The sequence below is a fragment of the Solanum verrucosum genome, unplaced genomic scaffold (assembly GCF_900185275.1).
Source record: "Solanum verrucosum unplaced genomic scaffold, falcon-dt-bn FXZP01000020.1, whole genome shotgun sequence".
In the NCBI taxonomy this organism is placed as follows: domain Eukaryota; kingdom Viridiplantae; phylum Streptophyta; class Magnoliopsida; order Solanales; family Solanaceae; genus Solanum; species Solanum verrucosum.
Genome location: NW_026019903.1, coordinates 711,105 through 723,331, shown reverse-complemented (window position 1 = coordinate 723,331; position 12,227 = coordinate 711,105). Strand labels below are relative to the sequence as shown.

The window sequence follows — 12,227 nt, the reverse complement described above, 5'->3', positions numbered from 1 at the left end:
CTAGCTACTTCTCAGATTTTATCATCTATTTGTCCTTTTTTTCTTTTCCAGTTAGTCTTTTTTTTTTCTTGCTTTCTTCACTGAATTCAAATGGACATTTTCAAAGAAAAAGGACTTCTTTTTTTAAAAAAAACAAATTTATTGAGTGAGTTTGGTGGGGTGTAGCTTGAGGCCTCTCAACTGCAATAACAGGGAAAATTCTATGGACAAACATATTATTTTATCTGGTTCACCATACTCTTGATCTTGGGAATGGAGGATGTTGTTTATTTGCAATGAAGTGAATACATTACCATATTTTCATGTATGGCTATCAATGTGACTATCTGATGACAGGTATGTAGAACCTAGTATTCGTCCAGATGATAGTCGTTATGGAGAAAATCCAAATAGGCTTCAAAGGCATACCCAGTTTCAGGTTAGTTTGCCTTTAATTTATTGTCTAAAATTCTGAAGTACAGTTGATTGCTTAGTACTATTGAAGCCCTATATGCGATAATTGTACTTCCAACTTAATTCTTCTGGATGTCTTTCTTGTTTGAACTGAAACTCAGGTGATTTTGAAGCCTGATCCAGGAAACTCGCAGGACCTGTTCATCCGTAGCTTGTCAGCATTAGGTTTGCAGCCGATATCTACTTTCCTTTTTCTTTTTCCTACATTTGTCTTTCAAATAACTTATGTTGTAACTGCAGCAATTACTTCTCCCAATTGGTACTTTTGGTAAGTAATAGAGACTGCACAGCCTACCAATAACAAAAACTTGCAAACTCTTCCAATATTTGAGCTTTTTGAAGCCTGGAATATAGGACCATGATTTCTAATCTTTTGTTTTTGTTTTGTGACCAGAATGCCGTGGTCACTGAATTTGGATGTGTATGATCTGCTTGCTAAAAGGCGTGCATGACAACTACTTTTTAGAGATAGAGCATATCTAGTGTAAGAACTAGGATTACAACATAATGTAAGTTTCAAGCAAAGAAGAACATGTTGATGGAAAATGTGATCAGGAAGAATTGCAAGGATGAACTTAAGGAAATGTGTCCAATATACATGATTGATCATGCTTGCTGGAATAGGTCAAAGAAAGCAGAGTTTCTTTCTGTTCATTAGCCAGATAATATAACATTGATAAATATAACATTGAATCTGGGGAAAAGAGGAACATACTTTGCTAGTTTGCTTTATATGGTGACCTTAAAATATTAAAAGGGAATTGAGGGAAAAGCCTTGAGAGAAGCTAGTTTTAGGAACTCAAAAGTTAAAAACAATTTGTTACTTAATGCTGAGGAACACAATTACTAGCTCTCAAAATACAACAACTTGTTACTTATGATGAAGAGGCTGTCTTTTCTTTTGTTCTAGTTAATTTTTGGTTCACTCGTGACATTCCTACTTTTAGTAGAGATGATTGGATGTTATTTGTAGAGAACCATATCGTTGAATAGGTTCTCTACTGTTCTAAAAGACTTGTATCCCGCGGTTTTCCTTCCAAATTTATTAAAAGAAACTTCATAAAAAGAAAAGAAGTGGTTGTATGTTATTTTTCCACTTCTTGTTCTTATTCTTAAATACTGTAACATTTTGTGTCACTTTATGCTTAGTTAACAGCCATACTTAGCCAAATAGGCATACACTTTACTGTAGGTTTTTTCTCCTTTTTGGTTGTTGGAACTTGGACGTTCCTACAAGTTTCATGTCGTGTATATATTTTTGTGTGTGTGTGTGGTGTATATATATATATATATATATATAAATATTAACTCTAGAAATTGTTTTGGCTGATCTTTTACTTTATTGTGTTGACAGGTATTGATGTCAATGCACATGATATTCGGTTTGTTGAGGACAACTGGGAGAGCCCTGTAAGATTAATCTTTCTCTTGATAAGGGATATTTAACTTTTGTAGATATTCACATATAACATTTCATGAACAGAACATTTTCTTTCGTACTTATTTCTCTGTTCAGGCAATTTCCATCTTTTTGTTTGGATTTGCATGAATGGTGTTTTCTGCTACATGTCACACACTAATGTTTGTTCCTTCCCCCTGTGTATCTCAGAGCTGTATAGTTAAATGTTTCTTGGCTTGAACTACTAGTAGGTGCTTGGTGCCTGGGGATTGGGCTGGGAGGTTTGGATGGATGGAATGGAAATCACACAATTCACCTACTTCCAGCAGGTTATTCTCTCTCTCTTTAGACAAAAGGTGTACAACAGTTTTAGAATCCTGATCTTTGCTCAACAAACAAGTTTTAAAAACTTCATTTGCTTACTGGTTACTAATGACTTAGAAGAACTTGTCCTTGTTGCTTTTCTATTTGACCCTTTTTCTATCTTTGAGCACATCCAGCCATTAGCTCGGTCATTAACTTTTAATTTTTCAGGCTGGAAGTATTCAGTTGATGCCAGTCTCAGTTGAGATCACTTATGGGCTTGAACGTATCCTTATGTCACTTCAGGTTAAATTTGCTTGTTGAGATCATTTCAGGCTTGTTCTTTCTCCTCTTATGATTTCTTTCTTGACTTTTTTCTTGTTCAAACAAATGATGAGGCTCATTGGATACATTCTGCATTCTCTTCTCACTAAGGGAAAAAAGGCATTCGATAGCTGATTTACTCTTTTAATTGGATCATACTCTGTTTGAAGCACTTCTTACTGCTCTATTCTGTACCAGAATCTCTAGCATGATCTTAACATTTACTATGTTTCTTAGCTAGCAGAAAACCTTCATATAGGAGGTCATTACTGCCCATAGCTTAGAATATAAAGAGGATAAACTACCTGCATTTCTCTTCTGGTTCTCCAATATTATGCTTGTTATTAATCATTATTACTTATCTGCAGGGTGTTGATCATTTCAAAAAGATTCAGTATGCAGATGGCATTACATATGGAGAGCTTTTTCTGGAAAATGAGTAAATACGCTAATTCAGCCAGAAAACTTTCTCCTTTCTTTTTGTTGATTGTCTTAATATTAGATAGATCATTTTGTTTCTTATAGATTTTCTTATGCCTTCTGAAAAATGTTATAATCTGCTGTTTCTTAGAGCTCGAACTATCTTGGATATTTAAACAGTATCCTCTTCATTTTCTTGTCATTGTGCATAATTATTGCTTTCAAGTTCCAATTCTTAACTGTATAAGAAAATGAAACTTGCATTTATAAATGTATAGAAGGAAAAGCAGTAGTTGTAGATGGATACCATATAGCATATGATAAGATCCATAGTCTCTAGATTTTTTCTGTTTTTCATGTAGGCAAATCAGACTGTTTGCAAAGGTTTTGTTATTTCCAACTTAATTTGGAAAAAATTTGAATTATCTGTATCAGAATTAAATTAGGAGCACTTATCAGGAAAAATAAAATAAAAATAAAATTAGGAGTATGTGTGCTTGATAAATCTGTCATTTTCAGGGAAGAGATTCTGATTTAAGCTTCTGTTTCAGGAAGGAGATGAGTGCGTATTATCTGGAGCATGCTAGTGTTGACCATATACATAAACATTTTGATCTTTTTGAAGCAGAAGCTCGCCGTTTGCTTGATCTAGGCCTTGCAATACCTGCGTATGTACTTATACCTTAATACTATTTTTTCTTCGTGGGATGGAGGTACAAAATAAATCTTTTGCTAACTTTACATCGAGTAACATTATTCCCTACACTGTGCTAGGTATGATCAGCTTTTGAAGACTTCTCATGCTTTTAACGTTTTAGACTCGAGAGGCTTTGTTGGGGTGACAGAACGTGCTCGTTATTTTGGGCGTATGCGGAGGTAGACATTTTTAGCTTTTCTTTTGATTGCCAGAGAGTTTGTCGGGTTTTCTTGAAGTTCGGTTGATGATTGAGAAGTCTACCTTATTAGTTATTGGGCACATGTAAAATTTTGTTTCCGCAAGTTCCAAATGCTAGTATCATGCTTAATATATATTCCATCTGTTTCATTTCGTATTACACTCTTTCTATTTAGTTTGTTCTATAGAGAATTACACCTTTCTATGTTTGGGAACTCTTTAACTGTGTACCTCCTATTTACTTCTAAATACGTGCTCTTGGAACCATAGAAAAGACATGTTTAATACCACAAATTCTAAGGGTACTTTTGATAGGTGCCAAAAGTCTTCCTTTTTTATCCTTACCTCCATGCCTATCTAACACTGCCATGCAAAATGGAATGGAGGAAGTACATCTTTATTACTATAAAGAGAAGTCAGATATATTGGTGCCAAACCTTTTTACCCCCAAAAAAGTCTGGAAGTCTCAAGTTCATTTTTTTTGTCTGCTTTTTTGCCTCCCCTTTTCAGTTTAGCTCGTCAATGCGCACAACTTTGGTTGCAGACAAGGGAGTCTCTTGGCCATCCACTAGGTGTTGTTTCTCATAGTGATCATCTTATTGTTCAAAGAGAAGTCTCGGAGGAAGCAACGGGAAAGGTATGTTTTTTCACTTTAGCCTTTGCTTGGATACTAGAGCAAGTATGAATATCTTAAAAGTTTGCTTTCTCTTACTTGGTTTGTATACAGAATGATAGCAAGCATTCTTTTGGTCCCATTATTTTAGTTCAATAAGAATGATAAATAAACAACATCTTTCCTTTCTATTGTTCCTACCAAACCAAACAATGAAAAGAAACTGATATTCCCACTCTTTCAGTCTGCTTTCACATTCTCTTTGTAACTTTACTTGTTTCTAAGCATAGGTTAAATTTCTTGCACACCTTTTTTCCTGTCATACAGGTGCCTTCAGAGCCACAATTGTTTGTTCTTGAAATTGGGACTGAGGAGTTGCCTCCAAATGATGTATCAAGTGCATGCAAACAAGTATACATCTTCTTTTTCATGTGATATTCATTCTTATTGTTTGCAAGTCTCTGTTCCTGAAGTTTATACTGTAAATATGGTAAGGGAAGCGTGTTTGTGTTTTCTCTTATCTTAATTCATTCCTGATGTCATACGGAGTGAGTTCCCAAGTAAGCAGTTCAGTTTAGTTGATTGTATTACTGCTCTGTTTAATCTGATTTTTATTTGTGCTGGTCATTGCAGCTCAAGGATCTGATTGTTCAGTTACTGGACAAACAAAGGTTGCTTCATGGGGAAGTACAAACACATGGCACTCCACGTAGAGTAGTGGTAGGATTTGTTTCGTTATGGTTGATCTCCTTCACAAATTTTGCTTTTCTGGTTACTTTGAAGGAAAGAGAGTGCAGGATTTTTGAATATTTTATCTACCATTCTCAGTATACTTTTTATAACTATTCTCAGATCTATGTAACTTAAAAATGGAAAGGGCAGCTCCAATGCCTGCAACTTCTTAGAAAAACCTTTGCCAAGTCATTTGTATGTTTGAGTTGTTCAACAAGTATAAAGCCAGTATCAAATCTTGTAAATGCTACCAGAATTCTTAATAGTACGAATTCATTACTCTTGACATCTGTTTTTGTGGGAACTTTTAATATTTTTTATAGAGTGGAATGAGTTCCAGAAAGTACAAAACCCAAATTCCCTTTTTTCCCCCAAAAATAAAATGTCTGGATAGAAAAATCCCTGAACTCAGCTGAGCTGAACTTTCAGAAATGACCATGCTTATAAAGTTTGCTCAGCGTTACATAATTGTTTCTTATTTCATAAGGCCTTCTGGAAAGGTTCACTGAAGCGGACAAATCTCCATGTGAATTGGTTGAGATTTCTGATTCTTGCTCTCATTTTCTCCTAGTTGATGCATTTTGTCCAAATTCACTGGGTTAATTTGATAATAACATGTAAGACCTACTTGTAGTTTTTGACTATCCAATCCCAACTTGACTGAGTTCTTGCTAAATTAACCGAATTGATAAAAGTAATTAACATATCTATAGCACATTTGAATCTTTTCAAACTGCACCGTGGACTTTGTGCAGGCCTTGGTCTTTCCACCTGTAAACTTAGTTCATGCAAACTCTCACTACTCACTGGTTTCTTTTCGCCTTATAGATGCTGATAAAGATCATTTGCAGGTTAGCGTTGAGAAGCTACACTCTAAGCAAGTGGAACATGAGGTAGAGATTCGTGGACCCCCTGTTTCTAAAGCTTTTGACAAGGAAGGAAATCCTACCAAGGTGGAGTGAATTGAATTTTAGTTATTTGTTAATTTAATTTGCTAAAACATTGCACCATTTGAGTTACTTGCTATAACATGCATTATTGCACGCGAGTTTTTTCTTTTTTCTTTTTTTTTGACAAGAAAATTACTAGCAAGTCGTTTTCCCCCTAGTCATGGATTTTTAACTCCTATCTGAATTATCAGGGACCAAGAAGTCCTATATTTTCTAAGATTAAAGACCTTACATAAGTAATCTATAATTAAATGTTGTCGTTTTGTCGAGAACAGGTTATACGTTATCAGTATCATTCACCAGCATTGTATTTATATTGTTATTATCTATTTGCTATTCAGGGAAACACTGGAAGAAAAATAAAATATGCACATCATTTAGGTTTTGCTGACAAATTGCCATACAAAGTACCCTTAATTGTTTAAATAGGACATGGAAATCCGCACAAAAGAAAAGCCCTAGGAGTTATTTTCCCTAGGATAAATTGCCAAATTCCCATCCTTGGTTCAAAATAGGATTCAGTTCAAAATTTTCAGTTCTTGATATGAGCATCATCTCATCTGTTGGAGAAAATTTAATAACTTGGAAAGACAAAAAACAAGATGTATTTTTTGGATCTTGTAAATATCGTCAGGGTCTTGTAAATTTAGTGCATATCAATAAGGATAAACCTAAGTCGATTAGATGATGTAATTGTGTAATTTGATTTTCTGTTTTCCTGAGAACATTTAGACCCACTGTTTAAACATCCAATAGTGTGAATTAATGCAACAATATTTTCTCTCAATGTTCTTCTCTTCCTTGCTTCGGTTCTCACATGGCATCAGAGCATATATGAGATATTAGTCACTGTGCATTTACAAGTGTAGTCAGGCTAAAGACAGCTTCATTGTGTAATTTTTCGGGGCGACTGGCTGGGGATGCTGTACTTCTCGTTGGTGTTGCATATCAACCAACACTATAGATATAAATCCTCCGGCCAGAAGAACTCATAAAGCCACAAACCCATCTGAGCTGTTAGGCGCTGGGAGAAGTCAGAACTTTTGGGTGAGATTTGTTTGTGCGTCAGCGTGTGACATCTCCCAGGAACTTTTCAGTGAGGTTCCTTCTCTTGTGGGAATCTCTCCTTATAGCGAGCCTATTGTCCAATTTCCACTGCAATCTGACCACAAGAACAGCAGTCCGAGAGGTCAGTCCACCTTTCCAGCCAAATCTTCACTGTCCAGCCTATTATCATCCAATACATGCCATCCAAGTCTTTCAGCATCCCCAAATCTTCTGAGTGTTTGAAATTTTTTCTGGTAAATATTTTGGCAAACAGACTTTTCTTGTACTGCCAACCCCATTTTCTGGTCATTCGAGAGCTCCTTATTTGAGTACAAGTTTGATCATTTCTTTCCAGCTAACAGATCTCTGTGGTCAGTCTATTTATTCTTCTTTTGAGTATATTTCTCCACTTGAATTTAAAAAGGATCCTAATAATGTAGTAGCTAGATCTAGTACAGAGTCAGAATACTGACCAATGGCTTTGGCTACATGTGAGCTTAGATGGCTAAATCAACTTCTCCAAGAGTTTAGCTGTAAACCCATGAAATTCCTTATTTTAAAAAGAGAGTTATACCCATGAAATTGATATGTGACAATCAAGTTGCAATTGTCCATTATCCACAAAGTTCCAAACTGTATGCCAGTTGGCTCTCGGGAATTTCTCGGTTATGAAAAATGATCAAGCTGCAATGCATACAGCTTCGAATCCAAGTGTTTCATGAAAGAACAAAGCATATGAAAATAGATTGTCTTTTTATTCGACCAAAGATTGAGTCTGGGTGTATTATGACAGGTTTCATCAACTAAAATGATTAGTTAGCAAATATTCTTACAGAATAACTCTGTGACCACAGAATCAGGTATAGTTGTTGCAAGTTTGAAATTAGGAGCATACTATATACATTCCAACTTGAGGGCGAGTTAAATATTAGGACTTATGTCCATTTCTTATAAATATGACAAAGGTCTAGAATCCCTATATTTGTGTGATTTAAATTAGTTTATTTTCCTTGTCTGGAATGCTTGTAAACACTGTTTAAACTCCAAATTTGAAAAATAATCAAGCAATTCTATCCCCAAAATTTCTGCTTTTACTCAGATATATAGAGTCAGTGTATGACATCTATCTTTTGTATCACACACTATCATAACTCTTGGAAGTTATATTAACAAGTTTTTTCCTTATAGAAAACATACAATAGAAAAATTATATCATCAAAAAAGAAAATGTGTAGTATTTGTCTTGTTCCTTATTTCAATGTGCCTTAAGAAATCTATTGCCATATATTGCTTGTATGCTGGACTTAATTTTATTTTGAATTGAGCTCTACTCATGTTTCTTATTTGATGAATATAGGAGCATTTTGTGTTTGCTAACTCATATTTGATCTCTAACCAAATTCCCTTTGTATTTGATGAACTCAAGTCAGTTCTGATTTATCAACTCATACAACTTTCAGGCTGCTGAAGGTTTTTGTCGCAGAAATAATGTGCCTTTAGACTCCATGTACAGACGAGCTGAAGGTATGTTACGTCAGATGAACACTTATTTTATTATCTCTGTGTTTGTTCATGTGAATTCTGGTGTTGATTTAGTCTATCATATGCTAATCATAGAAACTTCTTTTGCTTAAATGTGGAAAACTACTTAAATTTGTTTTTTGACGTCTGATATGATATTTGTTATTGATAATTAGACCCATTTGTGGGGTTACACTGGGTATGTTGTTGTTCATATGCAATTTGTTATCCCTTACGAAACCTGAAAATTATTATTACCAAAAAAGTATCTGAAATTTTCTATTCCTTATTATCTTTTTCTTTCAAGTTTTTGTCTGAATCAGTGCGATGGTCTTCTGTTTCTATGGCTTCTTAACCAATCGTGTTCATTGTTGGACGATTTGTACTAAAAGAAATTTGAGGATGTGTCACGGCAGTGAAGAGAACTTAAAGAGCTGTAAAGACCTCCTACTTTTTATTCTTAGTGTAAACAGAATACTTGTAGCCAGTAGCCTAAATGCATCATTGTACATATCTTTCGGCATCATTGTTTTATTCAACACAATGAAATTTAAACATCAATGTTTAATTTTTTCTGTTGCCCAAAGGTAGCATCTTAATAGGTGAGAAGTACTACCGATCCAACTAATCCTTTTTTTCGATCAAGTAATAAAATTTATAAACAAGGGCAAGCTACCGATTCAACTAATCTTCTACTGTTCAGATTCTTCTATCAATGTCACATATGCTTCAAACACCTGTAGGTTTACCAAACGGATCCAATTGGAGGGTGATTCTTACTTCTATAGATTTCATGTCTGACAATGCAAGATAAGGAGAGTAGATATTTCTTCAGCATTTTCCTGCTAATAAGTACTAGGAAATACTATGCACCTTGAAATCACTGCAATAGCAACATACCCACTAGAATCCCACAAGTGGGGTTTTGAGCGGGTAGAATGTACGCAAACCTTACCACTACCTTGTGGAGGTAGAGAGGCCGGTTCCGGAAGACCCTTGGCAGCAAATCCTGGTACACAGAAGGAGATAGTGAAGAAAATATAGCAAGTAACACTAACACGTTAGTAGTGCAAAGTCTACTAGAAAGGAGCAAAACAACAATAACATAGTGACCTAATCGAAACACACTAAACAACATACTAGGATAGATTATTATAAACAATAACATAGAGCACCTTGAAATCACTGTTGACCACAATGTTCTGAGTTTCTACTTGTGAATTTTGACTCATTTTACCCTGGATGACAAAGTTCCGATCCTTATTTCTGATACATGCATCTAATGGGTAACAGCACAGTAAGGTTCATTTTTACAGGTGTCTGCTGAAACAAGTTGAACATGGTGCATTTCACTGTTCAGCTGTGTGGGACATTCCTTTTTGATGTATCAACCGTTCCTTAAGGCTCTTCGCTTCTCATCTTTACAGATGTTCCTTTTTCGTAAATCACCATCTTCATTAGCTGTATAAAGTGTCATTTTTAACTTGGCAAAAATAAGCTAGCTGTATAAAAGCGTTAAAGGCTTCACTGGTTCACTGTTTGCATAATTGCATGTTGATCGTTTATCTGCGCTGTCTACGATACAAATGCTTGTGTTTCATTGTTTGCTTCTGATTGCAGGGAAAACAGAATATGTCTATGTTCGTTTGGTGGAGCCAGCACGGCTTGCATTCGAGGTACACATAGAAAATAAGTGTTTTGTGTATGATTTCGTGGAAAAGTAAAATTTCCCTTCAACAACAAGCTAACCTTAGTAGGGTGTATGACCAAGGCTACTGCTATAAATTACAAAGTTAATCATGGAGATTCCTTGTGATTAAGTTTCGGTGTGTTTGGTAAAGATTAATTTTATGAACAGGATAACAGAAATGGGTATATTACTTTTGTTTAAGTCCACATAAGCAAATTGAATGAAAAATGTTTCTGGCGCTCCTCATGTAACCATAAGAATGTTATTTTGGGCAACACCTTTGATGCTCATGATTGGCATCAAACTCCATCAAAATGGTGTGGTTTCTCGTTTTCTGAACGTTCTCTGTGTGTATGAGTGTCAAATTCCTGCCTTTAGGCCTTTTAGCATAAGCGGCTACCATGCAACCAAAGATACTCTGTACTCAAAATTCTTCTATCACCTTGAGTTGTCCGGGGATGAGGTCCACCTTACTGAAGAAGTTCACTATTATTAGTCTTTGTTGGGGAAGTGATTTGCAGTAACTCAAGGTCATAGGACTTGGAGAATTATCATTTTAAATAGCTGGAGTAGAGAATGCAACACAATGTTTCCTCATGAATTACTCATGCATAGAAAGTATATATATATATCTCATCATATTCTATTTCATCCTATGTTAGTGTTTTGTGATGCAGAGGTGGCTCTACTACTACATGCAAGCACATAGTGCTATAATTTCAGGCAGTTTCAGGTCTAAAATCAATATAAAGATATGTGCAGTTATTCTAGAGGGAGAGGTATAGAACATTGAACAGCTTTTGCATGTGTACTAGTTGTAAGGTTGGATCAGTCTTAACAATGTACCTGGGCATACCACCAGACCCACCTATAAGAAATGTGTAGCAGGGATTTTGTGATCGGAGGAAGTCGAGTAAAGATCTGTAGGATGGGAGAAGAGATATATATTTTGTTGATAACCGTGGTGTCCGGGCCAACTTTTGCGCACCTCGACTAATTCCAGGGATACCTGCCACCTCCCACTAACAACAAGTACCAGGTAACTCTGTCCACCAAGGTTAGGTTAGATTGGAAGAAATCACCGTAGTTCTTGTCTCTGGTGGGATTTGAGCCTGCTCTCCACTTAATTGACCACTAGTCCACACTCTTGGGTGCAAGAGATATTTGTATTGAAGGAGTATAGATTCTGCTAGAAAGTACTCTATCTAGTATTTCCATGTACATACATGTCGCTGGTTCCCATATCTGCAGGTGTGGGAGAAATTTGAAAGCTGAAAGTGATTTCTCTGAGCTGCGCCAATGAGGAGGTGAGTAAGTACCGGTTGATAGATTGGACAGAGATCATGTCTGCACCAATGAGGAGGTGCCTTAGTACTGGCTAATAGATTGACGGATCATGTCTCCTAAGAAGATGTTGGCTTAGAGATGAGAATAAGTAGTCTCTGTTCGGTGGGGAAAATGGTTGAAGTTCAATAATTGGATTAAGTGGTATAAAGAAGTGACATAGTAAAAAAATATGAGAGGTGAAATCGCATTTGGAGGACTGATTAGATCCATATGCCATATAGGGGAGGGTTTTGGAGTTTTATATTATAAATATATGAAAGTTTTGCAACAACATTAGCTTCAAAGTAGTCAACATAGCCAAAATCAACTTCCAAGGCAAATGCTTTCGCTACAGTTTTCAGCATTTTATGTTAAACAGATAACAAGCATTACTACATGATTTAGAAGAAATTTGCGGGTCTGGAATGGAAAAGTTTCCACACCTCCTATAGCTAATGTACAAGTAGAACATCTCAATCATGAATCAGGATATATGGATATGAGAGGGATAAAGCAACATCCTCTTCACAGGTTACTTTAGCATCTTTTATCTT

General features: G+C 35.7%; 1 protein-coding gene across 2 annotated transcripts in view; it reads left to right on the top strand.

Moving 5' to 3' along the window:
* Positions 1–12,227, top strand: part of LOC125819486 (glycine--tRNA ligase, chloroplastic/mitochondrial 2) — a 50,041-nt gene that overhangs the window by 2,218 nt on the left and 35,596 nt on the right. Inside the window, exons 4-17 of one of the 2 annotated variants that reach the window (XM_049498921.1) lie at positions 337–418; positions 555–618; positions 1,808–1,863; positions 2,104–2,181; positions 2,387–2,461; positions 2,848–2,918; positions 3,451–3,567; positions 3,674–3,775; positions 4,305–4,431; positions 4,735–4,818; positions 5,041–5,127; positions 5,991–6,092; positions 8,597–8,660; positions 10,278–10,333. In XM_049498921.1, coding sequence (XP_049354878.1) covers positions 337–418; positions 555–618; positions 1,808–1,863; positions 2,104–2,181; positions 2,387–2,461; positions 2,848–2,918; positions 3,451–3,567; positions 3,674–3,775; positions 4,305–4,431; positions 4,735–4,818; positions 5,041–5,127; positions 5,991–6,092; positions 8,597–8,660; positions 10,278–10,333 — 1,165 coding nt within the window. Of the gene's footprint in view, positions 1–336; positions 419–554; positions 619–1,807; positions 1,864–2,100; positions 2,182–2,386; positions 2,462–2,847; positions 2,919–3,450; positions 3,568–3,673; positions 3,776–4,304; positions 4,432–4,734; positions 4,819–5,040; positions 5,128–5,990; positions 6,093–8,596; positions 8,661–10,277; positions 10,334–12,227 lie in introns of those variants that run through there. The other variant, XM_049498929.1, reaches the window with a different exon arrangement.